General features: G+C 45.5%; 1 protein-coding gene across 1 annotated transcript in view; it reads right to left on the bottom strand.

Moving 5' to 3' along the window:
* epha5 (EPH receptor A5) overlaps nucleotides 1-19784 on the bottom strand; it is a gene marked incomplete at both ends in the record, with an annotated part of 204562 nt that overhangs the window by 11795 nt on the left and 172983 nt on the right. The window contains one exon of the mRNA XM_083641694.1: nucleotides 16086-16235. Within this exon, the coding sequence (XP_083497820.1) occupies nucleotides 16086-16235 (150 nt within the window). The remainder of the gene's footprint in view (nucleotides 1-16085; nucleotides 16236-19784) is intronic.

Here is a 19784-nt window from a genome sequence, read left to right as displayed (position 1 = left end):
TCTAAAGTGCACAGTAGAGATATAAAGTGCATAGTAGCAAAGTGCAGTTCACTCTCAGCAGCACATTTATATCACAAGAAAGAGCTACAATGTATCATTGTATTAAAGCACAAAAGAAAAAACCTCGGTCCAGATCAAAGGGCAGTCAAAGTATATAATACAGATATACTGTACTGTACCCCTAAGAATAAATAAAGATAAAGAATAAAAGAATAAAAGGATAAAATAAATAAAATAAATAAAATAAATAAAATAAATAAAATAAATAAAATAAATAAAAACAAAATAACAGCAACGGCAGATGAGGAGACATTACATTTGTACCCCAGCAGCGTTCATCGCTCTGATAGAGACAGGCACAAAGGAATTTCTGTATCTGTTCTTTTTAACTATGGGGGCACGAAGGCGGAGCCCGGAAGGAAGCAGCTCATATTCAAACCTCAGAGGGTGGGCATCATCTGATCGGATGGACACAGCTTTTTTCAGCACCGATTATTACAGATCTGGTCCAGGCTTCTGAACTGGGTTCCGGCTATTTTTGAAGCCACCTTCACTATTCTCCCCAGGGAGTTCTTGTCTTTAGTACAAAGATTACCATACCAGCAGATTATGGAAAATGAACTGACAGACTCCACAAAAGCACTATAGAACATTTTCATCAGAGTTTTATCAACCTGAAATTTGGCCAGCTTCCTAAGGCAGAAAAGGCGCTGCTGACCTTTCTTACACAGCATGTATTCAGATCAAACTTCAGCTTGCTGTCAATTACCGTGCCCAGATATTTGTAGTCTGTCATTATATCGACAGGCTGACCATTGACAAAACTGCTCTGGGGAACAGGGGGGGAACGTCGAAAATCAATACAAACCTCTTTCGTTTTGGAAACGTTGAGTTGTAAGGAAGCGTTTTCGCACCAAGAAATTAAGTCGTCAATGACTTGGCCGTGTCCCACATCATCATCGTCAAGCAGACTGACGATGACAGAATCGGCAGCACACTTGACGATGAATCTGTTGGCGAAACGGCTGCGACAGTCGTTGGTGTATAGAATATATAAGAAAGCAGATAAAACACAGCCTTGGGGCGAGCCGGTAGAGGACAATAAGATACTGGACAGTATCCCATTGACCCTCACCTGCTGAGATCTATTCGTTAGGAAATCTAGAACCCAACCAACGAGGCACTTATCCAGACCGAAAGAGCTGGTTCATTTCTCGACCAGAATGTGCGGCTGGATGGTGTTAAATGCTGATGAGAAATCAGCAAAGAGCAGTCTAACGTGATTCTTACTGCCCTCTAGATGCTTGAATATGAGGTTCAGTAAGGTGGCTGTAGCATCCTGCACGCCTCTATTAGCCCGATAGGCAAACTGAAGTGGATCGAGCAAAGAGTCAGTTTTTGTTACTAGCTCATCCTTATAGCCTCTCAAACTGTTTCATGAACAGGGAGGTTAGGGCCACTGGCCGGAAGTCATTAAGTGATTTTGGATTGGTGCACTTGGCAACAGGGACTAGAATCGATTGTAGTGATTACCTGGGTCAGGGTATGGTCAGGGTTAGGGTAAGGTCAGGGTTAGGGTATGGTCAGGGTTAGGGTAGGGTCAGGGTATGGTCAGGGTTAGGGTAGGGTCAGGGTTAGGGTCAGGGTTAGGGTAGGGTCAGGGTTAGGGTAGGGTCAGGGTATGGTCAGGGTTAGGGTAGGGTCAGGGTTAGGGTAGGGTCAGGGTTAGGGTTAGGGTAGGGTCAGGGTTAGGGTAGGGTCAGGGTATGGTCAGGGTTAGGGTAGGGTCAGGGTTAGGGTAGGGTCAGGGTTAGGGTAGGGTCAGGGTAGGGTCAGGGTTAGGGTCAGGGTCAGGGTAGGGTCAGGGTAGGGTTAGGGTAGGGTCAGGGTTAGGGTAGGGTCAGGGTCAGGGTATGGTCAGGGTCAGGGTTAGGGTAGGGTCAGGGTTAGGGTAGGGTCAGGGTAGGGTCAGGGTTAGGGTAGGGTCAGGGTTAGGACCTTTTTCCATCTTGAAAACAATTAGCCATTTTGTTGCACCATGGGCTTCTTGTTACAGTCTATGAACTACACTCTTCTACAACAGGACCAGGATGCATTGAAACAACACGGTCCTGCTAAAGTGCCCTTGAGCAAGACACTGAATCCCCACACCAGCACCAGCACTGCTCTGTGGCCAAACCCTGCAGATGGGTTGAAAGCAAAAAGAAAATGTCCCCGCATTGAACAATGCGTCTATCACAGGCTCGCTCTTGCTGGCATCACACCAAATCCCGCCTAGCTGCCTCATAGGACATAGGACATCTGCAGGGACCTGAGCCCTCCTGGCCGCAGCATCTTCACCCTTCTGCCGTCTGGCAAGCGCTCCAGAGCCCTGCGTGCCCGTACCACCAGGACGAGGAACCCTGCGTGCCCGCACCACCAGGACGAGGAACAGCTCCAGAGCCCTGCGTGCAGGCACAACCAGGACGAGGAACAGCTACAGAGCCCTGCGTGCCCGCACCACCAGGACGAGGAACAGCTTCTACAGAGCCCTGCGTGCCCGCACCACCAGGACGAGGAACAGCTACAGAGCCCTGTGTGCCCGCACCACCAGGACCAGGAACAGCTCCAGAGCCCTGCGTGCCCGCACCACCAGGACGAGAAACAGCTCCAGAGCCCTGCGTGCCCGCACCACCAGGACCACGAACAGCTCCAGGGCCCTGCGTGCCCGCACCACCAGGACCAGGAACAGCTACAGAGCCCTGCGTGCCCACACCACCAGGACCAGGAATAGCTCCAGAGCCCTGCGTGCCCGCACCACCAGGACGAGAAACAGCTCCAGAGCCCTGCGTGCCCGCACCACCAGGACCACGAACAGCTCCAGAGCCCTGCGTGCCCGCACCACCAGGACCAGGAACAGCTTCAGAGCCCTGCGTGCCCGCACCACCAGAACGAGGAACAGCTTCAAGCGCTACAGAGCCCTGCGTGCCCGCACCACCAGGACCAGGAAAAGCTCCAGAGCCCTGCATGCCCGCACCACCAGGACCAGGAACAGCTCCAGAGCCCTGCGTGCCCGCACCACCAGGACCAGGAACAGCTCCAGAGCCCTGCGTGCCCGCACCACCAGGACGAGGAACAGCAAGAGAGCCCTGCGTGCCCGCACCACCAGGACGAGGAACAGCTCCAGAGCCCTGCGTGCCCGCACCACCAGGACGAGGAACAGCTTCTACCCTCGTGCTGTCCCACGGCTGAACACACAGCACAGACTACCCCCCTCATAACACCACCACCACGCCAGGGTGGAGGCGCTTGCACTGAATAATGCAAATAGGATTCCAATGGGACTGTGCGGTGTGATTGAAAATGTATTGATTGATTGGCCTCTGAAATAATGTATACCTCCATCGCAAAACTCAGGTCTGGGTGAGGTGTTATCTTCTCTTTATACTGCCGTTTCCACGCCACGCAAACCCTGTTGGTACCTTGCGTGACTGATGTCCGTCTGGTGGAACATAGACTGTGCAATATATCAAATTAACTGAAGGGATATGAACTGCATTATGGACTGTGCAACATGAATTATGAACCATGGATTATAATATGGATTATGAACTGTGAATTATAATATGGATTATGAACTGTGCAACAATGAACTATGCAAATGGGAGGTGCAATATAGAATATGGACTGGGTTGTTTATTTGTTTTGTGTCTTGTCATGTATCTGGGTGTATTGGGGTTTTTGTCACTGGCATCTGGAGGTCTGCTTTAAACGTATTTTCATTGCACTTGTACAGTGACAATAAAATGACTTACTTAGGATGCTGATTGGTGTGAACCAGAGCTGTGTATATAGAAGAGTCGCGACATCAGCACTGTCGAATTGCAGCAAAATGGACAGTTTGTGTTGTACTCTGAAGGTTTATTTATTTTTTAATCAAATTGTACATTATCAGCTTTATTTTAGCATTCAAAAGTAGCACGAGACCCCTTCCTGGCTGTTCATTGGCTAATGAATCACGCATTTTGGTCCTCCGCTGACGCCACTCCCTCTCTAAATTGCTCTGGTGCGGACCACTGGTGGTTCGGATTCAAACCAATAGATTGGGGCGTGGCTAGATGGATTTGTCATGTGATCGTGACGTTATGATCTTGGACGAACAGCTGCCTCGCAAGGTTACAACTAAGCATGATGTCATGTTGTTACAACTAAGCATGATGTCATGATGCCATGATGTCATGGTGCCATGATGTCATGTTTATTGGATATGCTGTTCATCATTTCTGCAGGTAACAAGATGCAACACAGAATCACAGAGATGTGTTTTGGGGGTTTGATTGAGTAAGATGTGAATATGAGATCAACGCTGCCTCGCTCCGTCAGGCCCAGCTGCTCCGTCAGGCCCAGCTGCTCCATCAGGCCCTGCTGCTCTTCAGCCTACTTCTGCCAGCTAAGACACTGCAGGGAATTGATTTGTTGAGTTCATGACAGCCTCAGCTCGTGTCAAATTCACACAAAAGACAGATGTGATAGGACGCCAACACAGACACACACAGACGAACACACACACACACACACACACGCGCGCGCGCGCGCATGCGCGCGCACACACACACACACACACACACACACACACACACGCACATACACCAAATTATAAGCGAGCACAGCATCAAATCATCGCTGTGTGTTGAGTGAAAGAAGAACTACAGAGTTGACTGGCAGAGAGGAAAGATCAGAGAGAGAGAGACAGAGAGAGACAGAGAGAGAGAGAGAGAGAGAGCTAGACAGACACAGAGAGACAGAGAGAAAGGGAGAGACAGACACAGAGAGACAGAGAGAGAGGGAGAGACAGACACAGAGAGAGAGAGAGAGAGACAGAGAGAGGGGGAGACAGAGAGAGAGTGTGGGGGAGAGACATCACTTTTTTCTCCGCAGATCAGAGAAAATCCCGCGTAACGCTTTCAATTAAACATCAAACGTCTTCTCCTCTCCCCCCCCCTCTCCTCTCCTGCCCCTCTCCTCTCCCCCATCCCCTCTCCTCTCATCTCCTCTCCCCCACCCCCTCTCCTCTCCTGCCCCTCTCCTCTCCTCTCCCCCATCCCCTCTCCTCTCCTCTCCTCTCCGCTCTAGATTTCTAGACAGATAGCCTAATAACCAGAGGAAGGAGGGCTCTGAGGCGAGGGATGAAGAGGTCACTGGAGGGCAAGAGAGATAGACAGAGAGGGAGACAGAGGGAGATAGAGAGAGAGAGTGTGTGTGTGTGTGTGTGTGTGTGTGTGTGTGTGTGTGTGTGTGTGTGTGGGAAAGGGAAATTAAACGCTACATTCTCTCACTTCACCGTGTGACACAGTTGCTGTATTTCCAAGGAAGTGACCTATAGTAGATGCCACTGCAGGAAGTGACCTATACAGTAGATGCCACTGCAGGAAGTGACCTATACAGTAGGTGCCACTGCAGGAAGTGACCTATACAGTAGGTGCCACTGCAGGAAGTGACCTATACAGTAGATGCCACTGCAGGAAGTGACCTATACAGTAGATGCCACTGCAGGAAGTGACCTATACAGTAGATGCCACTGCAGGAAGTGACCTATACAGTAGGTGCCACTGCAGGAAGTGACCTATACAGTAGGTGCCACTGCAGGAAGTGACCTATACAGTAGGTGCCACTGCAGGGCACCGCATATCTTCCCCAAAAGGATCCCATCTCCATCTATGGAGCACCGCAGGAATGAGTCGGGAAGTCTACTTCTGGGTTCACAAGAGGAAGCGTGAATGGTGCTGGTTTTTTAGAAAACGCTTCAAAATTTGCGTTCTCATAAACCTTTGTTAACACGTTAATTGCCAAGAACGAGTTGAGTCGTCAAACACAATCCAGCTGTTCACTGCCAACGACGAGTTGAGTCGTCAAAAAAATGATTTTTTTTTTTTTGACCGTGGGATGTGCATCTAACCCTTTTACATCTCTTATATAATTATTGGAGCCACCGAACGTTTACAACCCATTCCACCGACCCACTAAGTGGCAACAGTGCTCTCCTGACTAGAGGAAGGCAAGCATTTTTTTAACTTGTCACGCCATTCTCACCCCAGCCATTCTCATGAAAATGGATGGGGGAAAACGCGTTCGTTTTCGCGCTGATTGCTGGCGATGCGGGATTGCAAATTTACATAATATATTACAGGTGGAACACACTTTGAAACACGCAGCATAAATTTGACCAGAATCGCAAAAGCTTCTCTCAACCAAAACTCCAAGAAGCGAGCGAGTCCATGCCGACTTCCTCAAACAGCGGCCGTGCAGACAGGCACAGGACAGCAGCAAAGCACTGAGACTGGTGACAAGCTTGTGACGGCCGCTGCAGCCAAGAAGAACGCCCACGGAGGGAGGAGTTGAAGCAACTCTCCCTCTCGCTCTCTCCCTCTCTCTCTCTCTCTCTCTCGCTCTCTCTCTCTCCCTCCCTCCCTCTCTCTCTCTCTCTCTCTCTCTCCCTCTCCCCCTCTCACTAGGATTAAACCTAGTGCGTCTCCCTCCCGAGAGGGAGGGAGAGAGAGAGAGAGGGAGGGAGAGCGAGAGGGAGGGAGAGAGAGAGAGAGAGAGAGAGAGGGAGGGAGAGCGAGAGGAAGGGAGAGAGAGAGAGAGAGAGAGAGAGAGAGCGAGAGGGGGAGGGAGAGAGAGAGAGAGAGAGCCAAAAATGAATGGTTAAAGTGACTGTTCTATCGAATTTCACAAAAAGCCGTTTATCTCTGAATATTTTTTGTGACGCTAAAACCATGCTGTATTCAACTGCTAATGCTTACATAACTACTAACTCTACAAACTAACTCTTTTAGACAGAGAAAGTACACATTCTATTAGTACTTTTGAGATATTGTATGTTCACAAACTCCAAGCAGAAAAGAATCCTCGGCTCTTGTAAAATGAGCCACAATCCTCAAAAAACGGCTTGGCAGAAGCTACCTACAGCAAGAAAAAAACGGCTGGCAGTCAATGTGTTAACCACAGACCTTATTTTATGCATTTATGTGAAATCCCCATTCTAAAACCCCATACACTTTTTCCCTGACGAACCAAAATGGCGGCGATTTCTGGTTAAGCCTACTGTTATATAATATATAAACCAAATGAATTGAAACCAGGAGCCAGAAAGATGTCTTATAGAAGTATATTTAATAACCCATACATTCTCTGTCAATATGTATTGTCAGAGGACTGAATCTCAATGTACACATTCTGATCAATGTACAGAGTCCAAATATTCAGCCGCGATTGACAGTTTAACATAATGCTGTATACTGTAAGGCTGGACAGAGGAGGAAAAGGCAGAGAGGAGGGGGGGATAAATGTGTGTGCGTCGTGGAGTCTAATAGAGAGTTATCAGTTGTTATTGGACACGATGCACTGCCCAAGGTCTCAGCAAAAGAGAGAAGTCCTCAATGCCACTGGGGTGAATCTATATGTGTGAGATGTCATGTCTTGAAATTCCATTCTATAACACCTACAAAAATACATCATCCCTGTGGTACTCTATTATTATTATTATTATTATTAATTACTTCCAGTACAGAGGAAGGACTACGCTGTCAAAATAAAAGCCCCCCCGGTTTTAGACCCAGAAATCATCTCAGCCCACCCTAGAAAATTGAGGGTAAAAAACAAAAAAGACAAAAAACAAATACAGTACAGTTTTTCCATACACATTAAATTGATATGGATGGATCTATACCTCTTATTAGACTATAAATACTCTGGTTGGTTGGTTGTTATATTTGTCTTTTGGTTGACAGCACAAAGAGGGAGAGAGGAGGATAGTGAGGGAGAGGAGGAGAGAGAGCACGATGGAGATGGCACAGAAAGAGAGAGAGCAAGAAACAGGTGAGAAGTAGTGAAGACCCAGAATATCTTTATTGTCAGATTTGATTTTGAATTCTATGAGTGTCTGTATTGTATCACAGTTAACATGAGACTCTGACTCAAAATAGTATTTTTCTGCATTATCTAACAGTGTTAAGTTCTTGTACATTACATAATGGTGAATTTGAATAATTCTACATTTTGCTGGAGACCCCTAGAAACCCTCAAGGACCCCTGGTGGTTGGTAAGATGGGCTAGTTGAGCCAATGTTAAAATAAAAAATAAATAAACAAATAAAAGTTATTATTTATGTTTACTTTAAAACTATATATTTTAATGTGGTGCCAATACCATTTGTAATGACACCTTTGTAAATGAAGTGATGGCTTTGTTGCTCAACATTAAAGTACATTTTCTCAGATTTGTTGGTGTTTTTCTAGTCACACAATTTAATAGTCAGTTTTTCCCACACACTGCTCTATTTGTGGCGGTACACCCCAAATAGATTTTGACCACCACAAATACCACCACATATTAATTTAAACTATAGTTGATTTTTATTTATTTATTATTATCTTGTCTGAATATTATTCCAGCCAATAAGTAGGAAGTTCCCTTTTGAATTCATTTTACTGTTATTTTCAAAGCAAATGTTAGGCCTACTTCAGTTGAGTTCTGGTATATGGATCACTGTATTATTTAAGCAAGCAGAATTCTACCATATACCTGTAGACAATTATTGTTTCATCATTGTAAAGTCACAGCACAGTAAAGAGGATATTAATGTGATGTGTGTAGTTCTTCATCTAGTCTCTTCATTTTGATCTCAAAGTGCACCAGATTGATCCATTTTTACTTTAAAATGTACAAAATTTTCTCCCGGGGTGGCATGCCCCCAGACCCCCCTTGGGGTCTGCGGTCCACCCTATATTCTCTTTAGGGGCTGAGCCCATCCAAAGCTCTAATCCTAAAACCGCCCCTGCCCCCCGGGAACATAGGGTAGCAAGCTGTAGACCAGACCAGACCAAAGTCTTTGTTTTCATAATAGGTGAAAGTAAAATTAAAGTAGAAACATATTTTTTGACAAAATACTCCAGAAGTTAAGGACAATTAGAGGCCGGATTGAATACCGTCCTTTGAATTTTGGTAGTACTTTGGTATTTCATCCTATAATAAGAAAGCAGTGTCTGTGTGTGAGTGAGTAGAAATCGTGTTCGGCTAGCAGCTAGGCCATTCTGCGTGCGATTGGGCTGAATCTTTCAGGAAGTGTAAAGAGCAACCCTGCGGCTGACAGTCAGTTACCTAAAGAGCCGGATTTCTTAATTAGGTCATTAAGGGTCTATTAATGGCCGAATAGGTGATGCTGCACAGCATCCAGCGGGCACAGAGCACTGCACGGGGTATTCCGTGAGTGTCAATAAAGCACGTTGAATTGAATTGAAACATGCAGGTCATCAGTACATGCTAAAGCTTAGCTCTCCCACACATCGCTCTTGCTAACCCTCTTTTTGCATTACAAGTCTTTTGTTGACAGAGAGAATATAAAAAAATCAGCATGGGGAAGTTTGTGACATGCCAACAAAACAAAGCGAAATATATCTTTGCATTTTGTTCCGACGATGTAAAAAATGCATGGCATCGATGGGGAATCTAAGTGTGTTTCTCTGGCAGGTTTTTCTGCTTAGCCCTGCAGCTCCATGTGCACTCACCTGCTTCATGTCTTCTGCTTACACCTGCTTTCTTCACCCTCCCCCTCCCCCTCTCTCCCCCCCCCCCCCCCCCCCACAACCCTCCCCCCTCCCCCTCTCTCTGGATCCCCATTAAAACCATTCATTATCCACACTTAGAGGATTCTATTAATAGACCCCAGCAATGATTTCATACATCCCCACACTCTGGACACACGCATACACACACATCACACACGCACACACACACACACGCACACACACACACACACAGACACATCACACACACACACACACACACACACACACACACACACACACACACACACACACACACACACACACACACAGACACATCACACACACACACACACACACACACACAGACACATCACACACGCACACACACACACACACACACATACACACACACCTCATTTCAAACCCCCTTTCTGCCTCAGTATGTCTTTATCCACAGGAGTCAGTTCTCCAGGATGATACACTTGGCTTATGGCCCATTTCCACCGCTGGTATCAACGCGGCCCCGCCCAGCTCGTCTCGCTTTTTTGTCTCAGTCCACCCATCAAAAACGTGGACAGCCCGGGTTGAGTCGTGCTAGTTTTGGTCCCTGCTTTGTTGAGGTTCCAGCGCAGTGGACCCGGTACCATACCGTGACGTGAAACACTGCAGACGACTGATTGGTCAGGCAGAATCGTGTTTACTGTCTACTGTCAATGCTGGATACCAGTTTAGTGGGGCTTACCCTCTCTTCTGTTATTTCCATCAGTCTTTGTGATGCTGCCTTCGGCTCTGGTGAAATAAAATCGATCTCCTTACTCAGCTTTAACATGACGGTGGTTTTCAATTGTTTTGAGAGAGAAAAAGTCCGCTCCTCGGGAAGCCCTTTGTAGTTACGTGTAACGTCGGCTCCGCTAGGCCGGAGGCGGGGGTTTAGCGAAGCCGCGGTCTTGCCTGGTGAGTTGCCGCCGGGGAAGAGGCTTCCCTTCTGCCCGTAGCGCAACTCCCGTCCCCCGCGCAGTGCATGCATGTGAGTTTGAGTAACAACAAAGTGATATCCATTCTCCTGGCCGATTCTCACATTTGCCAATGTACACTGTAGGTCATTTACAGGCACCAGTATTACATAACAGATATGCGGTCGCTATGACGACCAGGTGTGGGCGGAGACGAGTAAACTTGCTATGGAGACAGAGTCTATATCAAGTAGAGACGAGTAAGACCAGGTCGAGTAGAGCTGTACTGTGCTGTTAAATGTGGTGGAAATGAGCCATTGGTGCCAACTCCCCCCCCCCACCAAGGGACTCAAATCTTCTAAATATTTCACCTGCAATCCCACAATGAATGACAATTTGTGGAGGCAGACAAAGGGATCTCTGATTTCAGGTTGATCATCTATATGTCTACAATGTTTATACAGTATTATTTATACAGTATTTTCACAATAGTAGTAATGATGATAAAGGTATTTTCTTAACATCTTATCAAAGTTACCAATAGCTATATATTCAGAAATTAAACTTGTGTCCAAAAAAAGAAGAAGGAACAAGGCCAGGTCGAAACCTGGCATAGGGCCGGTGTGCTCAGTAAAGTGTAGAACTCTGCCAAGGTGTATTGAGTCATTTGTGTTCACTCTAAAATTTTGGCCCCTTGAAACCAGATTAGAGGACCATTTACATTAAGATTAGACTGTTTTTCAGTCTTAACCATCAATTTGCTGAGTGAGTGGCACTGCTCTTGCCCAGATGTAGCCATATAGGTAAAACACTAATATTTTCTGACTCACCTCCACCACCACCTGCTGATGTCTATATTATTTAACCATCTCATTCTCTTTAACTCATTCACCGCCAAAGACGTCTTTGACGTGTTATCAGAAATAGCCCTCCCCGCCAATAGTTGTGTTTCCATTACCCTCAGAAATGCGCAAAATCTAAATATCGCAATAGAAATTGGGTAATGGAAACACGTGAATTTCGAAAAACCTCCCAAATATCGCAAAAAGTTTTTTCGCTCTCATGAGGTGGTTTTTCAGACGTGTCGATATAGCAGTTTATCGCAAAAGTGTAATGGAAACACATTTTTCGCATTTGCACGTCATGTGACCCATATTATCCCTTGGAAAAGGAGCGGAAAATAAGTTTGGTAAGTAAGGTTCGATAGCCGTGTCAAAACCTCCGCAGCAAGTGGAAAACTTTGAAGCAACGCTACCTAGCAGAAAGACGAGTGTTGTGCAAAAGCGTAGCCGGGCAAATTAGATAATGTTTAATGGCAGAAATCGGTCCATGGTGACAGCAGGCTGCCTGTGTGCGCGCATTTGGCACAGCGGCGAGATGAGAGGATGAAAAGCACACACTGGTGCGGTGGTGCTGTCTGAAGTGAATACAGTGACTGTGAGTAGGCTAATACATTGCACACGTTTCAGGTGCAATTATAGAACCAAATCAGCCTTTTCCCCCCTCCATCTCTAAATCGGACCAGTTGTAGGCTATTAGGCTACCTTTTTTCCTCTGCCTGTCGCGCTGACTGCATTCACGCAGCCAGCAACATTTTGCGACTCATTTTCTTTTGAATTGATAATCAGGCTCGTTTATATGCATTGTAACTTCATGTTGGGATTTCCATTGACCATTGGTTGGATTTGAGCATGCAGGGGACGGGATATGGGGCAGATCCCCGTGCGTAATCACTGTGGCAGCTGCTGCAACGGGGAATCACTCAAACGCAACTTCAATGGAAACGCCTACAAGTCGCAATTGTACATTGTCGAAGTTGTAGAAATATCGCAATTCTTTTGCGAAAAACTGTAATGGAAACACAGCTATTGACGTGTTTGACGTGTTTTTGTTTTTATTAGTGCAGCGCTTAGTTCAAACACTTCCCCAGCCTGTCACACAGACACAGGTCCCTAACCTCAAAGTCAAGCCGACAGCACGTTATCAAACACATACCGCAGCTGTTGTTTGAAACGAGGAAGAAGGAGGAAAGGAGGAAAAACAGAGAAACGCGCTTCCTTGTAGAGAGGAAAAAACGCCATTGAAACGCCCCTCGGCGCGCTGCACTGCTGCCTTGCTGCAGGGCGAACCTGGATTGCCTAGTCAAACCCGTGACGAACATGATCGATCCGGTTCCAGCAGCGCCTGGTCCCAAAGCCAAGCCGGACCCGTTCCTGTGTCATGTCGCAGCATTCGTCCCAGCCCGAACGAGAGCAGGAAAACGAGCAGAGGCAGAGGAGGCAAAACGCTGATGGGGAAGGAGGGGGAAGGAGGTGCGGGGGAAGGAGGTGCGATCTAGCAGCAGCTTTGGACAGAACTCTCTCTCTCTCTCTGTGTGTGTGTGTGTGTGTGTGTGTGTGTGTGTGTCTGTGTCTGTGTCTGTGTGTGTCTGTCTGTCTGTCTGTCTGTGTGTCTGTCTGTCTGTCTGTCTGTCTGCACACTCACTCACACTGAGCAAACTGTATTGTTGAATGTAAAAAAAGCACTTCATATATATATATATATATATATATATATATTAGGGGTGTCACGATACACTCAGTTCACGATACGATACGTATCACGATACTGGGTTCACGATAACGATACGATACGATACGATTTTAACAATATTTTTTTAAACTTGAATAATGACAATATATGACTGGAAAAGTAGTATTTTATTTGAAATGCACAAATACAAAACATGCTGTTGTGGGAAATTGTTATTACAATAACAACTAGAAAAAACATGAGATTGGAGATAAGGCTTATCTTGAAATAGAATGAGTTACACCGTCACTTAGATTTACTTTGAACTAAAAGGTTTCTCAGCAGTATAAATTCTCATTATGCATCTTCAGTTTTTCTTCAAACTCAAACAACAAGACTTTTCTTAGTCTATTTTTTATGCATCTTCAGTTTTTCCTGTCAAGTAAACAGTTTTGCCAGAAACTCAATTGAATGGTTTCTCTCCTGTATAACTTCTCATGTGTCTCTTCAGAGACTTGTTCAACTGAACTACTTTCCACACATTGAACTTCAACAAACAAAGACGTTTCTTTGTCTATTTTTGAAAAAAAAAAATTTTTTTTTTTTTTTTTTTTTTTTTTTTTCACGATATGAGATTTCATCTCAACGATACATATCGTGACGTTTTACTATCGCGAAATTTCGTGGGACGATATATTGTGACACCCCTAATATATATATATATATATATATATTTTTTTTTGTCATTTGTGTCATAATGAATAATATTTACATGTCTGATGTCAATACAGTTCAAAATAAAAGAATTGAGAGCGAGTTCTGCCTGAGATTGTGTGCTGTACATAAATGCCATTTTCTGCAATTTCTTTTCTCAGAGAGACCTTTTGGGTGAAAACAGGGTGTATATAAATGGCTATAAGTAGAGTACAGAACATGCTAAAAGCTCACTTTTTTTTTCCTGGTGAACCCAGAGACGTACATCTTCATTTTGAGGTATTGCAAATCACTTTGGTGCTAATAGATAATTTACTGTGGGTCTTGAAAGATGACCAACAATTATGAAAATCTTTGGCCTGTGCTAAATATTGGCAGTCCTAAACTGGCCATGAATGAGTTAACAGTCCAACATAAAATCTATCAAATAAAATTAAAGCAAGAGCTTGTCCTCAAATAAAATGAATATAGTGCAATTCAAAATAAAATAGTAGAATAAATTAAATTCAAGTCACTTTCAGGAGGAATACCAAAAACCTTGTGCAATGTCAAATGAGTTTAGCAGCAGTCCAACATAAAATCATCATCTTACAGTACAATGGTGTGCAATTTACAGTAACAGTGCTCTTAATTTTGGAGAAAGACAAAATGCTCCATGTAAGATGGTCACACACATGGACTGTACACACATCATCCAGACACAAGACTGTTAGTAGCATCCACACCCAACATGGGTCCATGTGAAAGGATGGGAATGCCCACTGGAAGCATGTGTGTGTTTGTGGCCGTCCGTGCATGTGTTGATGTGTAATCGTGTGACAATAAAGACGGGCTTGTCCGTCTGAAATCGTGGAATCGACTGGAATGAGGCATGCGACCTGTTTGGAAGAGTGTGCTGACGTCAAATGACGCTCCGCTGATGGGTAATGTGGCTAGGTTAGCGGCTAACTGTTACTTGTCGTTACTTTACATGGCACTAAAACGCCACCGAATGACCAAATTGATTTCACTTTTAACCATCTCGATTTCCACTTTCCATACGGACCGCCAGCATTGGTTAGTTTATAACGTGACTATATTTATAATGTTTATAACGTGCTCCAGCTTCCGGTTTATACAGCCAGGGGTTGGAGCTATTGCGCAACACCGCAAACCAGTCGGAGTACGTTATAAATGTTATAAATTGTCACGACGTTAACAACTAACCAATGCTGGCGGTCCGTATGGAAAGTGGAAATCGAAATGGTTAAAAGTTAAATCAATTTGGTCATTCAGTGGCATTATAGGCCTACTGCCATGTAAAGTAACGACAAGTAACAGTTAGCCGCTAACATGAGCTACACTATTTTTGTTTTGTGACGATTGGGGCGCGTCGAGGCACGTAGCGTGCGTCGACGTCATCGATTACGTCGACTCGCCGGGACAGCCCTAGTCCGAGGAGCAAACGATTATTCACATTCACAGCTGCTTTACATTAGGACAAAAAAGACGATACATGTCAACTCCTCAAAAATCGAATCAATAAATTCCTAGTCGGACCGAGAGAGGCACCAGACGGTGAAATGTCCGACGACCGGCTCTTGTGGAACTCTCTGAGCTAGCCACAATATTAGCCAGAGGTGCATTACCGCCACCTACCGGACTGGAAAGCGGAAAGACATTACAACGCCTGCATCCGTGCTAAAATGGTCTGGGCGACAGAGTGGAATGTAAGGGCCCTGCTGTGCATTCTGCACACCGGCCCCAAAAAAGAGGAATAGTGCATCAATAAAAGGAGTGTTGTGACTTAAAGGTAAAGATTACATTTTTGTTGTATATATGTATGTTAATTTAATTGGTATAATAAGAAAGGTGAAGTATGTACTGGTACATTGAGCTAGAGGTGGTGAGACTACATTACCCAGAATTCTTTGTGCCAGACCTGTTGTAGGAAGTTTAGATTCAAGTGACTACAGACAAGTTGGGCTTGTGGCGCATCTTTTATCTTTCGACACAAGCAAGCAAGATGTGATGTCATTTGATTCACTGATGATAATGCAGTCAGTCCGCGTTCAAGTCTCGTCAAATTTGAAGGTAGTTAACCTACATGGGAAGGAGAAAAGAGCCTCTGGGCAGGATGGTGTAACAGTTAGTGTGAGGTTATCCTCAGGCTCAATCCCCGTGTGTGCTGAACTATCCTCCAGCAACATATTTAACCCCTCATTTCTTGAGGGCTGCTGCTCCCCACGGCTGACCTCGCACCCCAACCAGAGCCAAACCAAACCATTTCCACCTTGGGGGACGGATATGTCAAAACAAAACAAATTAAGCGTGACATAAAACATATGTACACACAATGATAACAAAGTCACGCCAAACTTACGTCCTGATTGGACATTTCCCAGTAGGGCCTCTCTCCGTATGACATCACTTCCCACATGACGATGCCGTAGCTCCACACGTCGCTGGCCGAGGTGAATTTCCTGTACGCTATAGCCTCTGGAGCTGTCCAGCGAATAGGAATCTTCCCGCCCTGCGACCACACAAAACAAGGCAGAAGGTGGCGTTAGAGCCTTCTGCATCACATGTACATCAGTGGACTTCAAGGAAACTCGACTGGGGACATGGGACCTCTGTAACATTTGTTACTTATACTCTTCTGTTACTCATACTCTTCTGTCGGCACTTTGTAAAATATTTACCATATTCCCTCTAATATTGGCCCAGGCCTTTATTTACTGTACCTCAACTACAGGGGGTATAAGGCCTTTAATAGAAGCATATATTGGACGCTTATATTAGCGGTTATTTTGAATTCCCATCTGTTTGATGAGTATATCTCAGGGTTCCCCAAATAGCGGCCCCTGTGTAGCCCGCGCTGGAATTGCAAAGGGAAAAAAATGACAGTGCACCTGAATGCAACATGCAAGATATGTGCTGCTCTCTGTATTGACCTGGCTATGAGCCCCTCCCCCTCTAAACAAACACTGGTGCAGAGCAGTGAGCAGCACATCTCATCTGTCAGCTCGCCTCCTCTCTGTCTTTTTACAGTGTAACTAAACACAAAGCACAATGAGCTCGCCTCCTCTCTGTCTTTTTACAGTGTAACTAAACGTAAAGCACAATGAGCTCGCCTCCTCTCTGTCTTTTTACAGTGTAACTAAACGCAAAGCGCAATGAGCTCGCCTCCTCTCCTCTGTCTTTTTACAGTGCAACTAAACGTAAAGCACAATGAGCTCGCCTCCTCTCCTCTGTCTTTTTACAGTGCAACTAAACGCAAAGCGCAATGAGCTCGCCACCTCTCTGTCTTTTTACAGTGTAACTAAACGTAAAGCACAATGAGCTCGCCTCCTCTCCTCTGTCTTTTTACAGTGTAACTAAACGCAAAGCGCAATGAGCTCGCCACCTCTCTTTCTTTTTACAGTGTAACTAAACGTAAAGCACAATGAGCTCGCCTCCTCTCCTCTGTCTTTTTACAGTGCAACTAAACGCAAAGCGCAATGAGCTCGCCTCCTCTCCTCTGTCTTTTTACAGTGTAACTAAACGCAAAGCGCAATGAGCTCGCCTCCTCTCCTCTGTCTTTTTACAGTGCAACTAAACGCAAAGCGCAATGAGCTCGCCTCCTTTCTGTCTTTTTACAGTGTAACTAAACGTAAAGCACAATGAGCTCGCCTCCTCTCCTCTGTCTTTTTACAGTGCAACTAAACGCAAAGCGCAATGAGCTCGCCTCCTCTCCTCTGTCTTTTTACAGTGTAACTAAATGCAAAGCGCAATGAGCTCGCCTCCTCTCCTCTGTCTTTTTACAGTGTAACTAAACGCAAAGCGCAATGAGCTCACCTCCTCTCCTCTGTCTTTTTACAGTGTAACTAAACGCAAAGCGCAATGAGCTCGCCTCCTCTCTGTCTTTTTACAGTGTAACTAAACGCAAAGCGCAATGAGCTCACCTCCTCTCCTCTGTCTTTTTACAGTGTAACTAAACGCAAAGCGCAATGAGCTCGCCTCCTCTCCTCTGTCTTTTTACAGTGTAACTAAATGCAAAGCGCAATGAGCTCGCCTCCTCTCCTCTGTCTTTTTACAGTGTAACTAAACGTAAAGCACAATGAGCTCGCCTCCTCTCCTCTGTCTTTTTACAGTGTAACTAAACGCAAAGCGCAATGAGCTCGCCTCCTCTCCTCTGTCTTTTTACAGTGTAACTAAACGCAAAGCGCAATGAGCTCGCCTCCTCTCCTCTGTCTTTTTACAGTGTAACTAAATGCAAAGCACAATGAGCTCGCCTCCTCTCCTCTGTCTTTTTACAGTGCAACTAAACGCAAAGCGCAATGAGCTCGCCTCCTCTCCTCTGTCTTTTTACAGTGTAACTAAACGCAAAGCGCAATGAGCTCGCCTCCTCTCCTCTGTCTTTTTACAGTGTAACTAAATGCAAAGCGCAATGAGCTCGCCTCCTCTCCTCTGTCTTTTTACAGTGTAACTAAACGCAAAGCGCAATGAGCTCGCCTCCTCTCCTCTGTCTTTTTACAGTGCAACTAAACACAACGTGCAATGAATAGACACGCGCTTCTCTCCTGCTGCCTTTTGGCCTGACCCACACAAGTTTGAAGTACAAATTTAAATAATGAACTCGTTGGTTTTGGATTTATTTAGCTTCAAGAGTGCATTTTTGTTCTTGTGTGACCCTCAACACAGGCTTTGAGAATCCCGGGCCACTTACTGATACTTATGCTTAAATTAACCCACTCATATTCTGGTTTATTTCAAGAAAAACATTTCGGCTAGTGGAAATTCTAATTGGCTGGTAACTTTAAAATCTAGCAGCCATATTGGCAGGGGGTCAAAAAAGTGAATTTCAAGCCCTGCAGGGAGAGCAGGTGGTGGTGACATAGGAGTGAGTGAGAAAATGATCAAATATTGGTGATTAAGACTGAATGACATCACAACTTTAAAATGAGTTATTCCTTCAAATCTGGCTTCAAATGCCCCAAATTTGCCCCCAGCCCTCGGCCCTCAGCAAAATGTGGCCCTTGGTGAATTGGGGACCCCTGGTATATGTGTTCATTATTTTAGTATGACGCTTCCTTGTTTTCTCATCAGCTCCTGTTGTGGTTCGTTAGGTAGCCAATTTTTTGTTTACTGCAATAGAGACACTGCATGAAATAGGCCACACCCATCACGGGGGAAATCACTACGTTCACTCCCATACACCAGCGTAATTTTCCTTGAATTAAACATATCTAAAAGCTGTTGTGTGGTGGGCTGTGCAGACAACAAATGTAAAAAAAGTCGCCAGTTAAAGTTTTTTTGTACTCCTGAGCAAAACAAGGAAGCCATTGAGAATTAGCGAGAAAAAAAATGTGGATCTAGCTGTCAAGGAAGTAAGTTGGAGCAGAAATCCCACAGTTATTATGACTGTAGGCTACAGGGGCGGTTGGGATCATAATTCAGGCCGGGCATTAGATACCAAGCAGGCCAGGCCGATATGGGCGTGTGCCGCCGGCGAAAAATTTGGGCTGTTTGAAGCCCAATTTGGGCCGTTTGAAGCCCAATTTGGGTCGTTTGAAGCCAGATTTGGGCCGTTTGAAGCCCAATTTGGGCCGTTTGAAGCCCAATTTGGGCAGAGTCCAATTTTACAATGAGATGCACCCAGTGGTGTAGTCTACCTTTTTTCAGAGGGTATACTGTGACTCTGACCCCCCCCCCCCCCCCCCCCCGGGGGGGGCGTGGTTTCGGTCGGAAGTGGGCGGAGATTCGACCCATTTCTTGTTGTTGTTCCTCCCCAAATTTACAGAATAGCTTCAGCTATCAGCTTCATCGGTCGCTATTCTGTCTCCTGAAGATTTGTTTGCCGATGGGGAGAAAGCCCCACGTGATAGCCACCCATCAATCTCTCTCTCTCTCTCTCTCTCTCTCTGCTCAACGCTGTAACACCATTTTATTTTGAAATTCAGTTGACTTTGCCATTTCCCACGGATATTGTCGCGTTTTTCTTTCCTGGCTTGACAGAAAAAGTCTGCCTTCACGCGCCTTGTCGGCTTGAAAATAGAACTCATGTAAAAATCGGCGCAGCTCAGGCGAGGCGTGGGTACAC

This window comes from Poromitra crassiceps (assembly GCF_964638095.1).
Source record: "Poromitra crassiceps genome assembly, chromosome: 8".
Taxonomy (NCBI): Eukaryota; Metazoa; Chordata; class Actinopteri; order Beryciformes; family Melamphaidae; genus Poromitra; species Poromitra crassiceps.
This window is presented reverse-complemented; position numbering and strand designations above follow the sequence as displayed.